Source organism: Dermacentor andersoni, chromosome 10, assembly GCF_023375885.2.
Source record: "Dermacentor andersoni chromosome 10, qqDerAnde1_hic_scaffold, whole genome shotgun sequence".
NCBI lineage: Eukaryota > Metazoa > Arthropoda > Arachnida > Ixodida > Ixodidae > Dermacentor > Dermacentor andersoni.
Window position 1 is genome coordinate 50,382,547 of NC_092823.1, and position 25,280 is coordinate 50,407,826.

General features: G+C 44.4%; 1 protein-coding gene across 1 annotated transcript in view; it reads right to left on the minus strand.

The window, feature by feature from the left end:
* The window catches only part of LOC126543740 (uncharacterized), a 45,646-nt gene extending 29,374 nt beyond the window's left edge, over positions 1 to 16,272 (minus strand). Inside the window, exons 1-3 of the mRNA XM_072284680.1 lie at positions 15,183 to 16,272; positions 3,812 to 4,091; positions 561 to 1,774 (exon numbers count right to left, since the gene is read on the minus strand). Of these exons, the coding sequence (XP_072140781.1) occupies positions 561 to 1,774; positions 3,812 to 4,066 (1,469 nt within the window). The 5' untranslated portion in view covers positions 4,067 to 4,091; positions 15,183 to 16,272. The remainder of the gene's footprint in view (positions 1 to 560; positions 1,775 to 3,811; positions 4,092 to 15,182) is intronic.
* Positions 16,273 to 25,280: the final 9,008 nt, after the last annotated feature.

Below are 25,280 nucleotides of genomic sequence, written 5' to 3' on the forward strand. Positions count from 1 at the left end.
GGGTTTAATAAAAAGGTAAGGTAAATTGCCTAATTTCTGAGCCAAATACGGGTAAATAATTGGCTCTTCTTCAGGCGAATACTAAACAATAATTACATTCTTGCAGGTGGCAAGAGTCGAAAATGGGTCCTATTCACCGCACTGGTGTCGTCCCTATGATGTCTTGTTAAATTTATATTATTTAGATTTCAGAGAAATTTGTGCCTGGCAAAAATAAAACTTATTCGCAATAAATATTGCGTAAATACATCGACAAGAGAATTGCTCCCGCTCTTCCTTCATTTTTCACAAAGTATTAACACTTTAGAAACCGTAATCATGTTTACCTTATCAGCATTGTGGGAACTCTGCCAGCGCTTTGAATATATAGCTAACACGTTTTGAAAAATGTGCACCATGTCTACACACTATATTCCCATATTAGTACGATATTTTCCTGTCGAATAGTAATTCAGAGGGCATAAAAAAGTGTTAGCAATTGATAAATCAAAACATGAGAAGCCCGTACAATGAAAATCCCCCAAGAGGACCATTTTATGCTAAACGAAAATCTCACTCACCCTGTGGAAGCAAACGTCGACAGCGCATTGATGAAAGTCTGGGACATGGCTGCGTCTTGCGCGTCGTATTGTTCCTGGTTAACGAGGGGGAATCCGAGCATATAGCTCACGTCCCAACCATGCGGTGTGCCCATCCACGTCGGCAGGTCGCTCTTTGCTGATATGTAGCCGAAGACGTACGAGTATACGGAGTGACCGCGTTCGGAATGAGCCTCGCCTGTGAAGTGCTTAGGGCACACGAATGTCCTGTCCGAGAGAAAGTCCACGTACGCGCGTCTCAGGGAAGCCTTGTCGCGCACTTCTGAAGTGTATGCGGCGAGCTTCTCCGAGGAGTTCGTCTGGAGCCAGGAGAAGATGCTCTCGTGGATGGCACTGTAGAAGGACTGTTCTTCGAGGCCTTCGATCTTCTCTGCCAGCAGTTGCGGCCTGGGAGGGTACAACAGCGCCATGGCTCCCTCGTCCGTGGTCACTCCGACTATTATGTCGGCAGGGTTGAACGACCCTTCTTTCATCGCTACGTCTGGATCCTTTGGCAGGAACTGGTTGGGAAATGTGGGCACGAACGGGAATATCTTGGGCGCTAATTTCTCGCTCGCCGCACGCACGAGTTCGTCGGCGCTTTTGGTTCGCAGGCAGGCCACCACTGATTCGGGGTGGGAGGCCAAGGTGATGCTACCGTGGGCACAGCCGACGGCCATGGCAACAAGGTTGCCTTTGCGGATGCTGTCCCCCACGGGCTCGACAAAATCTCGACTGTGTAGCGTTCCGCTCATAAGGGCCGCCGTTTGGAAGAGGCCGCTGCTCATTGGCGAGATCACGTGGGCGTGGGCGCTCATGCCTCCAGCGCTCTCCCCGAAAATCATCACTTTCGATGGGTCGCCTCTAAAGTTGCGAATGTTTTCCTGGATCCACCTGAGCGCCAAGTTCTGGTCCATGAGACCCACGTTGCCGGGTGCCTCTGTCGAGTTCGCGTCTAAGAATCCGAGGACGCCGAGCCTGTAGTTGAAGGAGACGACGACGAAGCTAGTTCTGGCGGCCAGGATGGCGCCATTGAAAACTTCGACGCTGCTGGAGCCGTGCGAAAAGCCACCGCCGTGGATTGACACGAGTACTGGAGCGGGCGTGGTGGCGCGCGCGACAGGACTCCAGACGTTAAGGTGCAGGCAGTCCTCAGTGAACTGTACGCCGGCACTCAGGAGGGGGCTAATGACGACCTGCATGGATGGATGCCATGGGATATTATTACTTTATTTTACTCGTTTGGAATAACTGCATTCCTACACAGTACGATGAGTGAGTTGGAGTGACAAAGTTGGGTGCTCTAAGGAATGTAAAGACCTGTGCTCTTTTCAGGCCTCAGGTTTTAGTAGAGGTTCTTTAATGGATGCTTGGAGCATTTGCTATATTTTCTGAAATATTGTTTTACAAGGTTAATCAATTTAACGTTTTCACATTAAGCATATACTGTTCTTCAGAATGCACCGGGGGTATAATATCATCCGGGTGGAACACTCAAGGTATGTATTAGTATCACCACACTGAATAGGTGTCGTGGCGATTACGTACGGTGAAACACTGCCACTTTAACAAATGTGCTTTTCTGGTGTGACTAAACACTCAACTTGTTATCGCTTGTAAAGGAGAAGACTTTGCAGTAAAATGAGTTGCTGGGGACATTGTCAGAAATACTGATAACGATACACTTACGGAGTTGCGAAATGCGGAATATAACTGTTCTTCATGTAGTGTGTCTAGGGTTTAGTGCCGCCTAGCATTAAAATCTAGAACGTAACGGCTGCCTAGATAGTCGAGCCAACGCTCTCATGGTGAATGTATCTTATACGTGATACTTATTGCGCGGCCTGTCTGTGTGACAAAATAGTTGACTGCCCTAGAGACGCCTAACTAAAACAACAATAGGGATAACGCAAACGGGAGGAGGGCCGTTTTCTTTCGTTCAAAACGATTGTTGTGCGTTTGCCTTCCTGCATATAAGCCTTGTTCCCTTGGTTGTCTGTTATTCTGGCCTTGGGTAAAACATGAATCATCTCAATTTAGTTGAGCTTCCTAAGCTGCAATATGACTACCTTTTCTGTCTCGTTTGAAGTGCTAACTTATAATCAACTGCATTCGCTACCCAGTCAACCACAAACTAGTCAGCGGCCCAGGTAGGCAGGAAAACGGTTCAACACAAGCATACATAGAGGCGAACCTAGATGCATACATACATACATACATACATACATACATACATACATACATACATACATACATACATGCATGCATGCATACACGCATGCATGCATACACGCATGCATGCATGCATACATACACGCATGCATGCATACATACATACATACATACATACATACATACATACATACATACATACATGCATACATACATACATACATACATACATACATACATACATACATACATACATACATACATACATACATACATACATAGATGCATACATAGTCCCCCAAAATTTAGTTAACTACGCCTAGAATGCTGATCGCATTAGAATCCATTTCAAATATAACTTGTTCATGGCCGTGAATCCGCGTGAATGTGCACAGTAAGTAGCGCTGTTGAACAAACCTCCTTTACGCCATCTTGGGTCGCTGGGTGTGTGCCACTAGTTATGCGCCGCTATTCAATACCAATAATCCTTGAAAAAATTCCCGCGCTGTAAGGAATCGAACCCCCGTCATATACATTCATAAAGCATCAAAAAGGTTTGAAATCCTTTTGATTGGTGTCAACATCCCTTGCCTTTTAAATAATCAATATGTGCAGACCCACCACGTGCGGACTTCAGGGCGGCGCCACTGTGGCTGCATTAAACATGGCGAGTTTCGGTGCTAGAGACAGGCGTGTCGTTACATTGCTGCGATGCTAATCGCGTTATTAAACAGTCATCCTGAAATGCTTTCAGCAGGAATGTTTCGGTCATCAATTCTCATACTTAGCGTCTTAGCTATTATCCGAATAGTCACCATGAACGGCTTAATTATATATTCTTGGTAGTATGTCCGCATAACGGACAGAAATATAGGAACAAGCGTAAGTTATGCCTCAAGAATTCTTCAGCTTGTAGCAACAAACAGTGGGCGCTTAAATGTAATCTCCTTTTAGCGCTCGTATGACGTTCCTGTTCCTATCCGTCGAAGCACGTCTGCTGTCCGCTCACCACTATGGGTTTTGCATTATTACGGTTAGACAAAAAAAAAATGTATGCCTACTTGTGGGCAAGCAGTCCTCCTGTTTGTGGCGTCCAACACGCCTTCCCATTCCTGGTGGGGCTGTGGTGGTTGAAAGCGTAGCCTTCCCACTGGTGGCTGCGCGTACGGGATACCGCGGTACTCTTGTATTGTACGACCAAGTACTCCGATCCGGTTTCCGCCGACGACACCCTTGGAAGTGCTCTTCTCCACATCAAATGCGACGCCGCATGAGGCCGTGGCCAGAAGGAACAGGATGGTGCCCACTGCCGCCATGTGCGGTATCTGCTTGTCAACTCGACTGCAAAAACGTTGTTCAGTGCTTAAACCTATCAGTTCTGAAACGCCATTGCAGGGATGGAGAAAGTTTATTATATTCTAATGAAGTCATCCTGCATGAAATATGAAAAATTTACCACTAGGACGCTGCACGCGATAGTTTATTGCATTATTTCATTTTTGTTAGGTTAACGTCAGACGTTTTCAGAACGGCGCGTCCGTATAGCATACTCCGTCTGAGGCTATTTCTTTTTCCATCCTGAGATAGGTGTACATCCCGACGCTCTGGCACTCGTTCGTCTGTTATGCCCCGATAGGGCACCCAGCATTGAGCAACAGTATACAATACGCCCGAAGAAGCCTGGGCAAGTGTTAACACGTCGACTTCATCGCGGCGTCAACCTCTGATGTGAACAGCTTCTGCATGATGACATCATACACACGCCTCCAGGAAATGGAAACTGAAGGTTGTTGGACGAAAATATTTTCTGAAAAATTATTTAAAGAGCTCTCTGGCTTAGAGTAACTTTTACTAGTGCTTCGGTGTACGCTATTTTCACTGAACACTAGAACTGAAGGTTCGAAAACGCGGCGCGGTATTCCGTTAAAGTACCATGCTTGCACAAGAACTTGTAGGACATGCTCACCCGCCGTGGTTGCTCAGTGGCTATGGTGTTAGGCTGCTGAGCACGAGGTCACGGGATCAAATCCCGGCCACGGCGGCCGCATTTCGATGGGGCGAAATGCGAAAACACCCGTGTACATAGATTTAGGTGCACGTTAAAGAACCCCAGGTGGTCGAAATTTCCGGAGTCCTCCACTACGGCGTGCCTCACAATCAGAAAGTTGTTTTGGCACGTAAAACCCCATAATTTAAAAAAAGGACTTGTTCATGGATGCAAGAATGTGTATTTTTAGTCAAATATGCAATGTAGTGACTCCGTACTGCCGCTGAGGTTGGCGAAAACTACACCGCATGCGACGAACGCCAATTACCGCAGGTTAAGAATGCGGAATGGGCGCCATGAACACTGGCCTCGCGCATTCACCTTTTTAAAACAGAGGCTGGCTTACACTTGCAAATTTCTTCAGCTTTCAGCAATAAAACGCCAGTTCGAATGAATGCATTCTGAATATTGCCAAAAAGAAAAACACATTCGATTGAAAACATCGAAAATTCTAGAGCGGCACTAAGCTCCAAGTACATAGAATACCTCAGCTGTGAAACTTCCAGCAAAAGTGCCCTTTGGGTATGGGGCATACATCATAGTAGTGCTCTTCGTGCCTTAATTATGATCATACAGCCCGCTATAGCTCCCCATTAATAGGCAGCTCTAGCTGAAAAGAGATAGTTTTAACTATGGCCTTTTCTGGCTTTTGCGACCTTTGTAGGCCATAAATGAAGCCTTCTAACAGCAAGTGCAATAAGTTAATATACCACCTAAGCATCTGAAGCCGAAAAACAACGGTGAAGTGTTAAGCAGAACACTGTTTCGACTTCACAAGGTGCATATGTGCAACTATTCTTGTAGGCACCTTTCTGTAGAACTGCAGAATCTATATACGACTATATCTTGCGTTTTCATCGTGATTCGTGCCGAAGTTTTTCGGTATATCTGAGCCGTGGAAGGAAATTCCGCTTAAGTTGATGGTGTACATGGAGACCATCAAAAAGTAGGAAGTAAACACTTTTTAAAAGCAAAACTCTTACCAAGGAGTGCTTCAGAACGTTCGAATAAATAAAATGCGCACAAAAAAAGGCAAAGCCAACATTTGATGTAGGCAATGGCGGAAGCTTCGTAGTTTTGATAAATTAAGCGAAATCAAAAGCAACTGGCCAGTCAGTGGGCGCAGAACATAAAACCACTACATGGCCGGCACGTGATGGCTACTAATACAGATTCGGTGATTGAACATGATTGACGATATGGGATTGTGCTGCTTTGCATTAGTGCTCATTCACATGGGCTACTAACAGCGGTCGTAGCACCGGTCTCACATTTCTGCAAGTGATTGCTTTTCTCAAAAAGCGACCATTTTTGATCAGTCGGTTGCAGCGCGATTTTGCACTCACGTGACTTCCATCGCAAAACTGCTGAACCAATCATCTGGACCGGAACAGAACGTCTGTATACACTGACTACTGTTTTACACAGCGATGGCATTGGGTACAGGCGAGAACAGCATATTGTGAAACAGATCGATGTACTTGGATGTTTCGTCTAAATATAGCCCACCTGTACGAGGAATCAAACTCAAGGAATAGAATCACACTATCTGCAATGGGCGAATTCTACAAATTATTTGAAATCAAAGAGAAGGATCCCGTTAAAGTTTGGTGAGAAGTATTTTCGACATAAGGAGAAGAGGGTTGCACATAGTATATAAGCTTAAAATCTTCTCCTCCTCTTCATCATGAGCGTATATTCATAATACGCAGCCTGTAGCCCTAATTAGTCATTATAAAAAAAGAGTAAACGCGGATGAAGGATGAAAGTAACGGACAAATGAACACATGCGCTGATTTCCAACACAAGGTTTATTACAAGCCTCACATATAGTGGCAGATGATGTTTGTTTTTCGGAATTTATAGAATTGTCTGTTGCAAATGATAGTCGCTAGTCCTGGAACTGGGTTATTCAGAGAGGCGGACATTACGTGCACAAGAAATTGAGACTTGTTGAACTAATTACAGAAAATTCAGTAATTCCCTTATTTATTTTGTATCACGTATTACAACTTAGCAAGTGTAGTCAGGGAGCTTTCAAGGCATACGCACATGTAATGAATTTCCAGAATGACGTAAATTGGGAGGGAGGCGCCAGGAAACTCGCCATAAAGATGCACTATTCTGTTTACCTATTTAACAAAACAATATTTGATGCACTGAAGCACAAAATTAATGGAAGCCCCCATACATTTCGTCCCACATATTGGGAAATAGTATATAGAAATTGGTGACTTCCTTGAATTGAAATTCATTTCTATTGTATAGCTCTTGCAAACTCACCGGCTACCATTCGAAAACTGCAACATGTTCCGTAAATAACCAATAGGTTCATTAGAAAATTTTCCTCAATAATATAATATGTGTTTCAATTTCTTGTATCAATAATGTCCGCCCTTTTATTAATCCACCTCAATTACAAGAATTATGCCCTGTGTCACAGGCAAATTGTAAAAGATTCCGTAAAATTTACACATGATCACCCTGTATATATACAGGTATCTTTTTCGCTTTCCAAAATTGCTAACAGCGCTAAAACGAGAAATAACAATAAGGTAAAGGAAACGCAAGTGTTCATTTTCATTTCCTTTCATTCATTTGTGATAAAGCAAGGTAGATTGGGAGCCAGTACCACTTTCCGTGCAATTCAGATAGGCCAGTGGACTGAGAGACAGGGAAACAGAAGCTTTGCTAACACGATCCGCCCTGGTGACGACTGAGGCCACAATTATCACCGTTGTGTGATTCCTTTCTTGCTTCGCCACGACAGCAGTCTGGTAAAACAAAGGCATCCAAACAGACCGGTTAAAATATAATGTGAGAGAACGCTTCTTACCCTTCTGCTCCCCTAAATTGTGACCATGCAGTCTATCGTTGAGGCAGCTGCCAGCCCATCTTACGTACTTCATTTCCCAAGATATGGGAGTACTATACAGTTTCCTTTCTGCAACTTAAAGTTGCAGAAAGGTAGGGAGAGGTTTCTCGCATTTCATTGTAATCAGTGTGGTTGCGTTTCGATGCTTCACCAGACTGCAGCAGTTGCAAAACACACGAATGGTAGCACAAGGGTGACAATTGAGGCATCACTCAGTGCCCAGGGTGATTGTGTTCGCTATCCCTCTGTTGTTCTACCCGGCAAGGAATTGGCTTATGTCTGCACTGAGGGTGCTTCTCGCGGCTAATGTACACTCTTTTTCACAAATCAATGATAAGTTTTGTGTGCTGTCAGTTGTTTATCGTTTGTTTTCACAAACAAACGCAACGGTACAGTTCGATTGCAATGACTTGTATGAGTATGCTTGTATATATATATATATATAATACCGTACACAGGTTGACTTAGTTCAAGGTAACCTACCCGGCGTGGTTGCTTAATTGCTCTATTGCGCTATTAAGCACGAGGTCGCGGGATCAAACCCCGACCATGGCGACCACATTTCGATGGGGGATGAAATGGAAGAACATTCGTGTACTTAGGGGGCCAATGTGATCCCAGGCGGTCAAAATAATCCGGAGTCCCCCACTACGGCATGCCTCAAATCAGATTGAGGTTTTCTCCCGCAAAACGCCACAATATTTTTAAAGTGTAACCAATTTTTTTAAAAACGAAGGAGTGCGCTACGGAGCTGAAACCAACTCAGTGGTTTTGTGAATCGCGCAGCCCTGTCTGCTGTACTTTCGTCATTTTGGAAAGCCTTTTAATCAGTGTACCTCATCATCTAACTTTGTAAATATTGGTGTCACAAAGCAATTACCAAAACGAGCTTTAGATAACATGTCAAAATGGCCGACTGAAGTGCTTGCAAATAAGTGCAATTCATTGAACTTTTTGTACTTCTCTTTAGAGAAACCTCGCGAAGTACAAAAAGAAGATCGTGATAGCGCCAATATTTCAATGCCCCAGACGACAGCTCAAGAGAGGAAATGCGCTTGTCTCTGCAGTGCTGTTCGGGACGGGCTTGGCGTTTCCGGTGGCCACAAGATACGCGCCAGCAACTTTTGATGGTAAGGTGTGATCGCGAACTAATAAAGGAACATGACAATTTCATATTCGTTCCCGATTAAACAGTTATGTGATCAGCGTTTAGTCAAGCCCAAGCAGTTCTTTTTGTTTTTATTGCCGTGCGTATTCGGGTTTTGGTGCACAAGTCGAGCGAAAGGTATGTTCATGCCACGTCAAATCGAAGCGCGACTCACCATTACCGTCACTCGCTTTGGGCACCTCATCGCGACGCGTCACGCCAGTGAGTTTCGAAAGAAGGTAAGCAAAAAAACAAAAAAACAATGGGACCTATTGACACAACGGCATCTGTTCATTTTGTCTTTTCGAGACGAGAAGAATGCCCTTTACAAATGATCAGAAGGCAAATATGGAGTTCCTCTTGGCAGTGGCGGGCTGCAATAGGTGAAACTCCTCAAAGCGATACAAATCTTGGCGCTGTGGAGGGAGACCAACTGGATCCACTGGAATTAGGACATAGCAGACGCTAAGGCAGACGGGGATGTTCAAGAAGACTGAGCACAGGACTTCGGCTATAAGTGAAGACGTAGACAAAGACATCCTGGAGTTCATGATTGCTGAACCTCATGTTAGAGTTCGTAACGTAAGTGCTGACGAATATGGGTCAAAACCAACTATCAGGATCATCACGAAGAAGGCGAACCTTCTTCCGTATTGTACTGAACTTCACGAAAAGTTAGACGAGAATGATTTCCATACACCATTGTACTTCATCAATTGGATTTTGATCCTGAAACGATGAGCTGGGCTTCCCCAAAAACGTCCTGGGGACAGACGAAGCAAATGAAACCAACTTTTTCATAAACGCGCAGGCCAAGCTCCATCCGTAACGCCCTATATAGGACCGAGAAGTGCCCGCACTGGTTGGCGCAATCCCCTCCTCCGCCGCGGTAGTCAAGCTCGAGGCTGGCTTGACATGGCCTTCCAAAGACAGTGGTTCGGGTGGCACGGACAAGTGTTATGGCCTGCAAGGTCACCGAAGATGACCCCACAAGACTTTTTTTGTGGCGATACGTCAAAGAACGCATATGCCAAACGAAGAACATCACACCAGACGCACTAAAAAGCAGAATTCCCCACGTTTGCAGCGAAATTCTTGAAGGTGTCGCCAGTAGCGCAGCGACAGACATTTTGAAGCGGTATCAGTGCTGAATCGCTTCAGAAGCAGATTTGCTTTAAAGAGAGAATAATGGGAGGCACGTCAAGACTCATTTCCTAGAGCGTAAACGTACACAGAACATGTCCTTCGTGGCGCCTACCACCGCTTCTGTCATGAACTTGTTGCCCCAAGACAAGAGCGAACCTGAAAAACCGGATCCCGTTGCTTCTTCGTATGTTGTTTTCGGCTAATTACCTCAACGCATGGTTCATTTCTTCTGTCATTTAATCTTACGTTTGGTAGCCTAATGTCCGGGCTGCTATACTTGCAATCAGGAAAGGAAGTTGTGTTATTATATTTAGGCTTGCACATAATTTAAGACTTGCCCGCATCGAGCTTTACTGCTCGAGAAACTGCGCACGGCCGTGCAGCCCAGGAGATGCTATCTCACGCACTTCCCGCGCCCGCTTTTTGTGGCCGTGACCGTGAAATTGGGCGGCATGGCCACGCGCATGTCACGCGAAGTGCCTTTCCGCCGCATCAAGGCTCCATGTAGACCAGGCTGCGCTTCGTACAGAAGCGGCGCCCGCTTGCTTTTTGTTGCGCACGTCAGCAGTTACTGGCGTTTTCCTTGCGGCCACCGCAAACGCCAATCCTGTCCCGCACAGCGCTGCAGGGACGAGCTGATGTAGTTTTTTGATCAGTCGTCTGGGGGCGCTGAAGTAATGGCGATATTACGCGGTTTTTTTTTTTTTTTGTATTCCGCGTGCTTTTTTAAAGGCAAGTGCAAGAAGCATCACCAATCTACCTCTTTATATGGCTTTCGAAAATTATGGAAATGCATTCGACTCGCTAGAGATACCAGCATTCATGCATATATTGTGTAATCAAGCGATAGAAGGGGGGGGATGTGAATATTGCGCAAATATATGCAAAGATTGCACGGCTACCTTGTCTCTCCAGAAGAAAACCAAGCTGCCAAGTTAGGGGTCTGGCACAGACACAATCTCTGCAATGCGCTTCACCACATGCTAAGAAGTATTCCCACTATTAAGTGGAAGGGTTATAGGAGTGAGGTTCAATGGCAAATATCTCAACAACCTTCGGTTTGCAGATGACAGTGTCCTGGTGAGCAACGATTAATGGAAACCAATGATTGAGGATCTTAACCCAGCAAGTGTTGCAGATTAATGCGCGAAAGACAAAGCTAATGTTCAATAGCCCAGCAAGGGAACTAGAATTCATGTTCGCCAGACAGCCACCGGAGTCTCCGCAGATGTGAGTTTCTCCAGGCGAATTACTTACAGGGGACACTGATAACGACAAGGCAAATAATAGAATACAAATAGGTTGCAGTGCACACGACCGGCGTAACCACATTTTCTCTGGAAACTCACCACTATATTTAGTAACGAAGATGTACAATCATTGCTTTCCGCAGGTGCTAACATGTGGGATAGAAACTTTCAGGTTAACAAAGAAGCTCGCGAACAAGTTAAGGACCACGCAAGGAGGCATGGAACGAAAATTTTTAGGCGTAACGGCAGGAGACAGTAAGAGAGCGGTGTGGATCAGACAGCAAATGGAGAGCCGATATTCTAGTTGAAATTAAGTGAGAAAAATGGAGCAGTGCATGCAATGCACTGCTAAGGGCAAATAAACGGTTTTCCATGTATATATATATATATATATATATATATATATATATATATATAATAGCCCCTATTACTAAACCTCAAATATAAAATGAGCGTTTCTGTGGGTCTGGTCTTTCCATCCCCTGTCCGCGGTTGCAGTGTTCATTATAACAGATTACCAACTAGCCCAGCCACACACATTGCTAATTAGACGACCGAAGCCAGCAATTTATCCACCGTTTACTTTACTAGTACTTCCAGTTCCCGAACGTAGTAAGTCACGCTTAAGCCGGCTCTTACGATAATGCGATGCCGCAAACGAGATCTGCCTTTTCTCGAACACAATTTGCGCAAAACTCTGCTAGAGCATCTTGAAACGAATGAAGAGGTTCGTATAGGCGCAATCAAATTTGCATGTCACACTTGCGGGCGTCGCATCCCACCTGTGGCGAACGAGTTGCAGTGTAAAAATTGCGGATCGCAAGGCGGGGACGTACGCGTACCAATCTTACACGCAAGTCAATAAATGGTGATATTTAGTGTAAGTTAATTTTGCAAGCACGCCTTGTACGGAGCACAACCTCAAAATGAATCATGCTGAAATTAACTTTCGCAGCACTATATGCCCTTTGTCCTGTAAGAATGTGTGCCTCTGTCTGCTATTCGTGTTGTTCTCGCGATTCACGCGCTTCTTTAGAATTGAAATTATTTTCGAGGCGCATAAATCTCACGTTGCCAGAACAAACAGCAGGGCCGCAAACATATATTTCGAAAAAAATTCCATCGTGAATATAACTTATAATTTAAATTCAAGAAGTGAGGCATTTAGTAACTGAGCCTAGGCGCCGTCTATCCCCGTAGGTTGACATTTTGCATTTAGTGTATACCTATGTGCGAGCAGGGGCAATTTGTGCGCTTCGCCTTCGTAGTCATCTGATATATGAAGACGGGTCGATTTTATCCATTCACTTATTGACATTCAGTGCCTGTTTGAACCTACGCTGGTTCACGTTTCACTGGCCTGTGTACGAAATCGATAAGGTAAATTCTTCCAGTGCACCTCCGTTATGCTGCCGCGGTGACTGAAACTAATATACGGCTGCGCATAGTCTACTTGGTTCGTGATCGTGGCGTCGCAGTGGCGCTCTGTAACACTAAACACGCCAAGAAAACGTGATAATAGGACGCAAGATGATGCGCAAACTGTTAACTGTTTTATTCACGTTATATCTATAGTTTCCACGTGAATGTGAACAATACACTCGTTCGTTTACGCATCATCTGTGTGGCCACGGTGTTTCGATTCGAGCGTGTGCACTGGTTGCACTATTCGGCGCAACTTCACATTCTGTGATTCCAGCTAGGCTTTCCGTGTACCTCGTGAAACGCAGTGGCCCCGTGGGGACAACCTGGTGCGTAGCGGTTCACCCCGAACTTGGGCGACCCAGCTAGCGTCCGCGTTGCCGTCGGTCCTTGAGCTGCCGCAGAAGAGCGCGTACACCGGACGAAGGCCTGTTTGACGGGCGTAGATGAGCCGCTATCTCATGCGGCGACCTGTCTTAGGCGAAGAGGTGGGATTTCGCTTTATATAAGGGAACGCCTTACCTTCGCGAATTTTGTCATCAGCGCGGCGACCCGCCGCTTGCCTAATTTTGAGGCACGGCACTTCTTCTTTGCTCACACGAGCTGCAAGGTGCCGACGCAGCTGCTCTTGCCAAATTGATGATGATGATCTCAAAGAAGTGGTACACGCCCGAATAAATAATAAGGACACATAGGAGATCAGCCGTTAAAGGGCAATGAAACTGGGACCAAATTTTCCCCTTCCTAGTCTTTGATTCATGTTCGCGCGTTTCTTGCGTTTTTGTTGCTGCCCGAGCACATTTTGTGGGACTGTGACAGTACTCAGGGCTCGTGCTTGTAGGAGCACCGCTGTTCATCTTTTCAAGTGTTCGTGTTATCTTTTACAATAATTTAACTATTACGTTACATTTTTCAGCGTGGGGAAAAATAAACAAGGACCAATGAAAGTGGTCAATAAAGGAGCGCTCACTAATAACCACACCCACTCATTAAGACTGCCCTTCTTGAGTATTTACCAACTATCCAAGCGTGTAAGCAACGCTACCCAAAGGAACGCTAAGGAAAATGTTAGGTAAACAATACATCAAAACAAGATTTGTCTAGGTGTCTAGAATCATTTTCTGTGGGCTTTTTTTTATGCTGACACACAGGTGCGCTTCGTACAGTGAACAGAATGTTATGTTATAAGTGCCTTTGGCAGCATGCCCAATTCTAATCCTAGAACTGGGTTAGTCGATTAAGCCGGCATCGCTTAAAGAATTAACAGATGTGCATATTTATTGAAATTACAAAATTTCACCAAGTTTTTATTTAGTGACTGCACGGTACATTTTGCTATATATAAATTGTGGCCGATGCGATTTACAGGAATATAGAAACATCTTGAAGTAAATACTTTAAAGTTAAAGTAATGTTATTTATTCCGATGGACATATCGATTTTTCTTGTAATTAATGTCCTTCTCTTCATGTAATTCAGCTCCAGGAGCAGAAGAGTACTCTCTGGCACTGGAAAATCGAATAAGTTATGCATATCTAAAACACCTATCAGAATCGGTGCCATTGCAAGCTCTCATGCGGCGGTTATTCTCATGCTATAAAACTGCCGTATTGAGGAAGTCCATTGTACCTCGTGCCAAATTCTTATATGACGACATGCAAATGCCGGTGATGGGAAGAAACAGGTTTTATACAGGAGCCCATAAGATCAAACATAAATATTGATGAAGGGTATATGGCTCGTACGGGATTTTAAAAAAAAAATGCTGTGTTCATCATGTGCGACGCGCTCTCAACAGTAGTGGTTACGTGCTTGCCGGGCCAAAGAGCAAGACGAGGTCCCCCCCCCTCTCCGAAACCCACGTGGCCCACTCGACCGCTGATTGCACTGTCTGAAGGAGTGTCCCAGTTTCCATCACGCGATCTCTGAGATAAGCCCAGCTATTTCACTATCTGCAGGACGGGCTCACCATATTCGGCAAGTGCTGGGCGAAGCTAATGTGCCAAAGCCATTCAGTGAGGGTGTAGAAATATTCGTTATTGTAAAGGAACTACGCGGTTGGCTGCGTGTAAGCTTCTAGAGATGATATTTAGGTACCGTTTCTTGTTTTGCTGTGTAATTCCGTCGACAAGAGGGCCGACGCTGCATCATCATTAGGAGCAGCACTTATAGAGCTTTATGTAGTCCTATTCATTATGTGAGTGTTGTTCAGTAAGTGAACTATTCGGCAAAACATCTACAGCTGTACCCAGCATCAGCGTCCCCGGTCAGCAAAGTTCGGGCGGGTGTGCTTAGAATGCTTCGCTTAAAAAAGACATCGCATATAATTTCCTCTATATCAGCTGTGAACTTGTTTATTCCCAGATTATCGCCGCGTAAACTGCTGACACCTCATACAGCAATTAACCGAAAGCAAAAAACACAAAATTTCAACCTCTAGTGAAACTCTGCGAGTTCCCAGACGACCCCATTTGCTGTCCCTCGTGAGTTAAATGTGCGCATCGTTTCTCTCATAACTTTCCACCCGTCTAGTGCATCGGCTTACCTTCAGCAGGGCGTAGTACCTCTAACCGAAGTGCTTGTTTTGATCCTTCATCCGGGTCGACAAGTGTAACTCACCCGTCGATACTGTTACACCATCACATCACACCGAGCCGCAGCCCTAAAACACACAGGCAATAGCATATTGACTTGTTTCTTTCCACCATGCAATGTCACAACATCGGGCGACATTGGCGTGGTAGCGAGAAAAGTTTGCCGCACGTGCCATTGCCTACAGGCGCACCCAGAAAGTGTTTTCGCCCTATTCTCCACAGCCATGATTGATGGTTTCGTCCAGGACGCCTCGTTTGCATGTGAAAGCTTGCCGCCGTAGCTGGACGCAAACAAAGGAACGCTCAGAGAAGGTGGCCGTAATGCGCCATTGTCTTATATATTATCTTTAGTTTTTTTTTTTTTTTTGTGTTTGGCCTCCACCCTCCTCTCTATAGGGAAGGCTCGTGCGTTCCCCGGTGACGCGTTTTTTATGCGAATGCAACGGTTGCAATTGGCTCTTCGGTGAATTATTGTCCCATGCGCGGTCGCGCATACCAGTGGTTCTTTTGTGGTGCACCGCTTTCGCAGAATTCCAAGCACGAAGCTACGACGCAAAGCCAAATCATTGGTGACATTCACGTGGGCACTTTCCAACGCACCACAAGAACGCGCACTGAATAGAACCCTAATAGATACATGCAAGCGCGCATGCAGCCAATAGCCCCGTGAACGCATACTGACTAGAATCATAATTAATGGGTGCCAATGACGTAGGCAGCCAGTAGTTCCGTCGAGGTTTGCATCAGTAATTAGTCAATTTATGCTCGCCGATCGCCTAATTCACGCCGGATGTAATCGTCTCAGCTATTCGGCTACTGTGAAGGAGATACGGCTTTCTTAAGCCACCCGTCGCGGCAGCACCGTGGTATTGCGTTGTGTTTCTGTGGTTGAGATCAATGGTTGAATCACGGCCGTCCATGCTGCGTTAACCTGGAGGCACAATGGAAAGACATTCGTGTAGTTAGATTTAGGTGCAGGTTAAAGAAGCCCAGGTGCACAAAATTAATTCGGTGTAGCTGACTACCTCGTGTCTTGTAAGAAGACGGTGGTTTTGTCACGTAAAACAGAAGAATTAGCGCAATGTAGTTTTACTTCACTTTTTATTTCTTAATTTTTACTGCTTTCGTAAGCAAATATGAAAAACTCGCATTATGTAACACGTTTTGAGACGCATCGAAGAATGCCTATTGTATTTTAGTTTGATAAGCGCACCTTCCGCATTTGTTATCTGGCCAGGTAATTAGTTGCGGTTGCGCATTGGTTGGTTTAATGTTATCAGCATTTAAGGAATGAATGAACGCCTCGCACTGGAGCCAACTTTTCGACAAATTTACGTACAAGGTAAAGGAAACAAATTTTGGTTTCTGTCTTTCAGTCGCCGTACCGCGTCTCTGGCTGTTTATGTTAGAATTTGTGAATCAACATCTGTCACGCATTTGCACAGTGTTGCATCAACTGCTTTCTCTTGTAGCTTTTGTACGGCTAACAATCCGCCGCACAACGAATTGGGGAAGACAATACATAAGTAGGTGAATCGATTAGGCTTAGGGATGTCGAAATGTTCAATAATGTTTTTTTTTTTGACACTGCAAGGACCGAATTGGGAGAATTGTTTATACTGTGCGTTCATCGAAATAGGGACTAGTTTGACCAAGCCTGCACAAGATTCTTAGTTAAAAGCAGTCGTTGTCAAGTTGTTGGGCGCACTCTTCTAAGAAAGCAGGAATAGGTTTCCGGTGGTTGTCAACAAGCAATAATGAAAAACGTGAGTTGTCCAGAGCAATTTTCCACTCTCGCTCTTTGTCACATCAGAACAAATGGCATCCTCTGTTCTTTGCAAGTTTTATTTCAATAGAAACGTTTTTTAAATAGCGTTTTATTATATTTACTGCCATAGTTAACAAAACTCCGTCCATCTTGAGTTATTAAGAAATTTTATACGTGGGCGATCTCTTAACATGTTTCTCCCCCAAATTGACACGAGTCATCGACTTCTTGAAATTGGTTCTTTTTCCTCATTGGGGCTTTTCGCTTTCATGGCATATATCCCAACCCATTCTAGTATTAGATACGTTTTTTAAAACATAAAAATTCACTTTGCTTACAGCGGCAAAAAAGGAGGAAGCCAGCCTTCTGTTTGCCTGCAAACAGTGCGAGCCTACATAATATTAGCTTCAGTAGGCTTCAAGAAAGGTGGGTTATAAGGAATCGGTAACGCGTGGAAGTGGTATTTTGTTGGTCGCTGCTGTCGCCCTCTAGTGCAATATTAGAGCACTAAATCTGAGTGTTTAAGCTTGAAGGGAAAATTCTTTAGAAGGATTATACAAGGCAAGCGTCTTGCCAACAAAATTATCTTAAATTTTGTAAACATGTCATAACGGCAATGTCTAAAAGCGAAACTAAAAAGTGCTCGGTAAACACGAATTCGATATCGCTAGTTCTTAGAAATGATTTTGACCACCAAGGCGCACAAATTCCTGTGAAGACAGCATTTGCGTACCTGGCCTAGCGTCATTCTTTTTTTTTTTATTACTGGTGCCATAAGGTAGATGGCAATGTAGGCAACTATAAATCGGCACAATTTCGAGCTTTAGGGCTTTCCGTATGTGACATAAACCCCCGTTTTAAAATAGTGCACGGAATGGAACATGCAGTCTTATTAGAAGGCCGGCAGACATGTGCTATTTATCCGTGAATGCAAGAAGCCCACAGTGTGCAGTGCTTTTGCCTTTCTTTCAAACGCTCTGTATGATCTTGGCAGCTTTAATGTAAAGCAGCAGCAGCAATCGAACGTTTACTCGAGTAGGTATTAGCAAGTTCAGCGTAAGCTAGTCCACAAAGAGTCATATTTTACGATAATAGCCTCACAGATCTATATTTTCAGCGCTATTAAAAACATTCTCAGTTTCGCAGTAGGCCTTGAAGTTCCGTATAGCCAGGTTGCACTTACCATGTACGGGGAAGTGTCACAACAGCATGTACCGTTGTAGAAAAGTGACCACCGGCGCCGAAGGTACTTGTCCTAAGTGGCTGTAGAGGCGGCTTCTGAAGGTGCTTTTGAGATCTGCCGTTAATACAGGCGTGTAGCATCCCAAATTTCTATGTGTAGCCGACGAGAGCTCTTTGCACTGATAAGCGCCAGTGATATCCGATAAGTGAGAACCACTTCATTCTGAAGTGCTGAAAACTCTCGAAATTCTCGCATTCTCTATCCCTCCTCGGGGAGATTGCAGCTCCAGTTCCTTAGCTTGTGTGCTTGAGCTCTTTTATTTTTGGTAGTTTCTAATTCCGAATGCTATATTTCAGTTTCTGCATCAGGCGAAAAGAAAAGGACCCCTCAGAGACACGCCTGACACAAACGCAGCTGTGCAACTTTTGCGCATTGCTAGTTCTCCCCTGAGTAAAGAAAGTTGCCCTGGAAAGCAAAATGGAAAGAAAAATGATTCCTGGCGTGTTCCGCAAGAGAGAAGTTTGTTGTTGGGTAAATGGTGGTTCGACACTTAATTTTGTGCGTGTGGTGAAAAAAATAAAAGGAAAAAACACACAAACCAACAGAAGTTACTATCATGAAGCGTTAGCAAAACTTCACTTAGCACGGACACGAGTGATTCGTGTTTGTTTTATGCTTCTTTCTCATCATCCGAAAACGCTGCGAGCTGATACTTTATCACGAAGCAGCATGTGAGAATTCAGCACTTGTCAATCCACTCAACAGGGGGCATCCTTACTCATTTAAGCACGTACAGCAAATCTAGCAGATTGCATTTAGCATATTTCTGCGTGTTGAGAGTGCCTTTGTATAGGTTTGTACGCAAGGCGTCAAAATGGCATGGCTCCCACTTAAAATGTTCTCAGCGATGCATGTTCCTCCGCTGCAGCGTCCTCGCTACTATACATTTGTGTTTCAGCTGTCCGTGATAAAATAATAGATAAAATTTTAACAGCAAACCTGTTCCAAACTTCAGATTGCCCGTGAAACGCCGAAATGTTTGGCACGGGTAGCACTGAATTAGCACGCAAATGCATTGCACTTCTGTTCCAAATAGTGCGTTGCATCTACATCATTTTTCTGTTAAAAACGAGTGTTAGGGAACCTTTAGAGAGGCGGTTAATTAATGCTGTAATTACGCTCCTTTTATTTTCGCATCTCTGGCCTAAATAACCTGGCGCGCGCGCACGCATAGGCTCTCACAAAGCCGTGCTATGCAGCGTGACGACCCTTAGACTGCCTTGTGGTTCTTTATTTATTCTTATAGAATTATACAGGGTGGTCAATGTTAAGCTTTGTGCCATTTTTTTTACAATAGCCTGCTCCATATAACATAATTATAGTTCTTGAGCTGCATTATTGAGAGAGGCGGACATTACTTGCGTGAGAAATCGCGGCACACATTCACATCAATGACAAGAAAGTCCACTAAGTATCTTTAGAAATTATTAATTTACCGCAGGTATTGGAATTTACGAATTATAGCCGGTGAGATTGAAAGGTTTATCCACTCGGGAATAATTTTCAGGATGACGCCAGTTTGAATATGTGCGCCATCAAACATGCCCAAAAAAATGCGCTGTTGTTCCAGCTACTTTTTTTTAACAAGCGCGATTTTGTGGATTGCATACCATAAGTAGTTGGAAAGTCCGTGTACTTCGTTCCACACTTTGGTAAATAATATCTCGAAACTGATCTCGAAACCTTGCAAGCTGATCGGCTGCAACTCGTAATTTGCAATGTGGGCCATCATGTAATTCATTATGAAGTTAATTAGTGATTTCTTGTTAATTAGTTTGTTATGTGTTTACATATTTCGTGCTAGTAGTGTCCGCCTCCTTGAATACTTCAGCACAAGGACAGCTATTATGCTACCTACAACAGTCGCTGTTTAAAGATTCCATAAAACTTAAAAATGATCACCCTGTATGTATCGGCAGCTTCTTGGCCAACCGCCGGCCATGGGTGTGTCCGAGAATATGAAAATCATATTCGTCATCGAAACGCGGCGATCATCGCTACGAGCTAGTTTGCGCTGGCACGATATGCACCACTCGCTTCTTGGCCAGTCCCCGGTTGTGGTCAGATGACATAGTGCGGGAGTCGTCGTAACCCATAATTAGAAAGGTAGTTTGCGTTCACACAGCAGAAACATAGTTTAGAATGTGACGTAATAGTCTGTGCGATAACTACTACACATGAGATGAAAAGCTGCATGTATAATAACATGTATATATGCATGTATGTTCGCAACGGCACATCACACCAAATCACACCGCAAAATGTCATACTGAGCAATGGTCCATATAGACGCTGCTCAGGTAGAATAAATAAACCGGCGGAAGGCCGCACGACAGGCAGCAAAATACGCCAGGGAGAGTGGACTTCCCAGCTAGTAGAAGAATGAATTGAATTCTTGGGTTTTAGAGCCCAAACAACGATTTTACTTCGAGGCACGCTGTGGTGGGGCAGTCCAAAATAATTTTGACAACCAAGCGGATTATTAGCGTGCCCCCAATGCACGGGACAGGGGTGTTTTTGCACTTCGAGTCCATCGAAATGTGGGCGCAGAGGCTGGGATTTGATCCCGCGTCCTCGTGCTTGATTCCGCAACACCCTAGCCGCTAAGCCTCCGCGGCAGGTGGAAATGCCTGAATGAGGCGCCTCGCACTGTGGCGCCATCTTTCGAAGCGACGCAAAACCCGCGCCTTGGAACTCGTGGACCACTGGCGTTTAGCGCTCAGCGCGAAGAGATGACAATGAAGTGTATGGGACCTTTATCTACTTTTTGAACGTCGCTATTGGAAATGGCAAATAAAACTTCAGCGTAATAGAAGCTGCAGCTGAAGCGATATTGTGAACAAACATGACGTAGATCTGGGAAGCAATATTTTGTGTAACTTGTTTGAGCAGTATTTAGCGCATGTAATGCGGTCCTGTACAAAGGCTGGGAGGGGGGATCTCGTTTTGTTGTCGTAACTTGCCCGAATGTCGTCGTTTCAATGGCCAGATAACGGCTCTGGCTTTTAGCTCAAGGTCGCTTGAAGATCTCCGACAACGGGAACTAAGAGCGTTTCATGCTTAAAAACACAGAATGCAGTTTCTCAGCTGTATCTACAACGTGGAATATCAGGAACCGCTTTCGTTTGGTAAGCTGTACGTTGGTCAGGTGGATCACTGCCTCAAGGATGTCTTCCTTCATTATGCAAATATAGTGAAAAATACAAGTGGCGGGCGGCTTCTACTGTTGTGCGCAAGCATCTTGAACGGTTCACTCGTGAAATTATGGAAGCCAATCTCATCTTCGGACTCGGCCCAGATTGTGCGAGTACTGCGTCAATGCTTTGGACAGATACAGAGATAGGCTTCCTATGAAAAGGGAATAATCGCTGTCCCCTGCAGTCGTTGAAATGCGTGCATTGGGTGCTGTTTTCACAAATAAAGTAGTTCGAAGTTAACGCGGTGTTCTTCCTTAAACTCTTCTCAGGTGCATCTGCTATTGAAAATCATTTACCATGGCATGCCAAAGGCCCCAATTGCTTAAGTTGGGGCCTTCCTGCTACCGCTTCCTCAAAAAAATATACATCGCAAGAGAAAGGATGGCCTAAATGTACATAGGACACGCGTTGTGTTAATTTTTTGCTTCACATTTGACTAGCGTCGTCTATTTTTCCCCAAGTTGGACACACTAACTAGCTCCAACCAAGAGTCTTCTATCTGGTAACTTCGGTCATAAAAAAAGATAGTAAGAAAACGTTACCGAAGGACAGATGTTTGAAGGTTTTCTAAAGCTCGAACATGCCTTAGTGTAAAGACCATCGATACCATCATAGACGAACGTTCATTCTGCCATCTTGTTGTAGGCGAATTCACTTTGATATGTCCGCTCTCGCGCTAACCACGACAGCCTGTTGTCCTTGCAGACCTGTAGGAGGGAAGCTGGACGCAGTTTGTAGATGAGACATTGAGTAAAAAAAACGTATGACGCATACAGAAAAGAAGCTGCAGGCATAGAGCCGTATTTCCTTGTCAATACAAGGTGTTGAAACAAATGAAGCTGCTTCAAAGCCTTGCGAATTGGTCACCAATTACAATTTTTTTTTTACTTTACCGTTACTTATTCCAATTGGTGCACCTGTCTGTCTGTGTCTGTCTGTCTGTCTGTCTGTCTGTCTGTCTGTCTGTCTGTCTGTCTGTCTGTCTGTTGCTTACATGGCTATCCCAGGGCAGTGGGATAAATTATACCTTGGTTACACGACATCTACTAGGCTTTCGATCGCTTGCATACGTAACTTAGTACGAACTTCGTAGTGAGCACACACATTCTGCATCTCACCAATACACAACCCATTTCCTTGGGATAAATTCAAAGAAATGTAAACAAGATGCCTGGTTTGCTTCGCTGAGGACAACGGGAAAACCTACTACGAACCTCATTTAGCACATAACAAAAGAGAAAATGCAGGATTAAGCAATTACTTCGAAACCCTTCTAATTAGGTCAGGCATCCTAATGTTTAACCCCACAATGCATTTCACATGACTTCCATTTTCACGAAGTATAAGCTTAGTGTAACGTACCTCGGAGACATCGGCAACCATACCGACAAATGTTTGTATCACATTTTCGAAATATTGAGCAGAAATTTGTTTTTAGAGGCTGCAGTTGATCCAAAGGCATTGAAGCTCTAAAAAAAACTTGTCATAGCACATTTATGCGAAGTGTGGCATCAGTGGCGTTTGTAGTTCTTCCAAGGCAACCAATTAAATTGTGTGCAGCTGTCAAGACAGTCATAGCTTACGGGAGCAGTTGAATACGTCATTAATTGCAAAGGTCGCAATTTATTCACCTGCTTTATACTTTGTCTAAACATCACTCAATATGTCATTACATTCAGCAAACAAAAACAAGGTGCCTAGTTTAGTTCCCAGGGTGCACCAGGAGAAGCTCACATAATGAATGTAAAAACCTAAAAAAAAAAGGCTGCAAACTTTTTTTGTACAGGTTGTAACTGAGCTACAGAACATGAAAATTTCGCGACACATTGCACTCAAGATGTCCCTCATTTCTACTAGATGCAAAGTGTACCCAGTTGAAAAACACAACAGGAAATTTCAGTCTGTCGTATTTTGGGACGTTGTTTCTGTAGATCTGTTCTCTGTAGTACTGTTGTCTGTAGTGTGACGTCCTGTAGTAGAGAGTTCTGTAGTTCTTGATCAATATTGAATTAAAAATTGACAGAGACCTCCTTAAGGCTATGTAAATTTGTTAGTACAAAAAAGACAAATATAAAAGTAAAAAGAAAGTCCCCGCCGAGGATTTGAACTAGCGACCTCACGATTCCGAACCCGGTATCTTACCACTACACCGCTCCTAACTTTTTTTTTTTTCTTTTATGGTATTTATTACATTAGCAACAGCCCAATATTCCCCAGTTGTGCATAGTCAGGGAATAGAGAGCACAATGATAGTCACTCAGAGAAAATGCATCGTTCATACTGTGGGTAGAAATGTGGTTTCACTTTAGAAGGGTGGTAAGGATAGGCACCTCACCAAAATGAGGTACCAGTCCAGCTGGGTATCAAGTCCATCATAAACCTGCTTTAGGTGTAGTGTCATTTGGATGAAATTCAACCTTGTAGGTACAACCGTTTCGGCGTTTCGGTCCATTATCCGCTCCTAACATGTCCTTCGAGTGTACATTTTGGCCGTGTCAATACTACGATGCGCTGATGTTTACATTTGCATTTTAAGAGCCAAGTTCCGCTATCACTCCACCGCGTGAACTGCCGCATCTCTAGAAAAGAAAAAGTGTTGTTGCCATCGACAGGTACATCGTGGAGTGCTAGAACATCAATTTTGATGTACGATATTCATATTAAATAAGAAGTTCAGAAATAGACAACGGTGACTGTTAGGGTTGTTACTGCTAATTTCGAAAGTTGTCTCTCGTTCTTTACACTTTCTAGCACGCATATAATTCGTGTGTTCAATGCAAAATAGCTACATGAACATTCGTGGATGAGTGTTCTTTCTGACAGCATACTGGCTTCTCACGGCAGCGCTGTACCAGAGTAATGAGACCAGAGCGACACAGCTTTTCACGCAACTTTAAGGAACAACCCAATACTTCCTTTTCGCTTTGCAAAAGCTTATGCAATATTTCTGGGAAATTAACTAATGTGTCAGTGTAACGGCACATGTAAGTCTACAGGCCTATGTGCCACATCTTACCAAATAAAGTAAAACGGATACGCAGCCATTCCCGCAGATGGTATGATTTTGAAGAGGCCGGTAGGGCGTTTCTAGTGCCTCGTCGTAAGGCACAATTATAACAATTGGCCACGTCGACTTTAATACCGGTGTCGGTGCTATGAGCATTGCCGGCTTCAGAGAAGCACGATTGAATACAGTGCAAGAGAAAAGTACAGTGTACACCACCTATGCGAAACTGCGTCGCGACGGAAAGCGCTTCTGTCGAGGCGTCAGAACTTATGTCGCTGCGACAGAAAGTAGCACGTTTTTGTGTAGTCCCGACAGAGGTTCCTGTTGCGACGTCAGAATCGCTGTTGCGATAAAAAGTTGTTGCGACTTCATACACTCTTGTGGTCGTGACAGAGCGTTTCTGTTGCGACTACAGAACTCTTGGCCGTCGCGACCGAGTGTTTCTGTTGCGACGTAGGAATTGCTGTCGTAACGTGCAAGTCGCTGTCACGATAGAAAGCTGTTGTGACTACAGAATTCTTGTCACAACAGAACGTTTCTGTTGCGACTTCAAAACTCTTCGTCGTTACGACAGAATCTTTCTCTTGCGATGACAGAATTTCTGTCGTAACGTCAGGATCGCTGTCATGATAGAAAGCTGTTGTAACGACTTCAGAACTCTTGTTGACGTGACAGAACGTTTCTGTTGCGACTTCAGAACTCTTGGTCTTCGTGACAGAATGTTTCTGTTGCGACATCCGAATTTCTGTCGTAACGTCAGAAATGTCTGTCGCAACTACAGAAACATCAGGAACTTCTGTCGTGCAACAGAAATTTCTGTGGTCGCGACAGAAA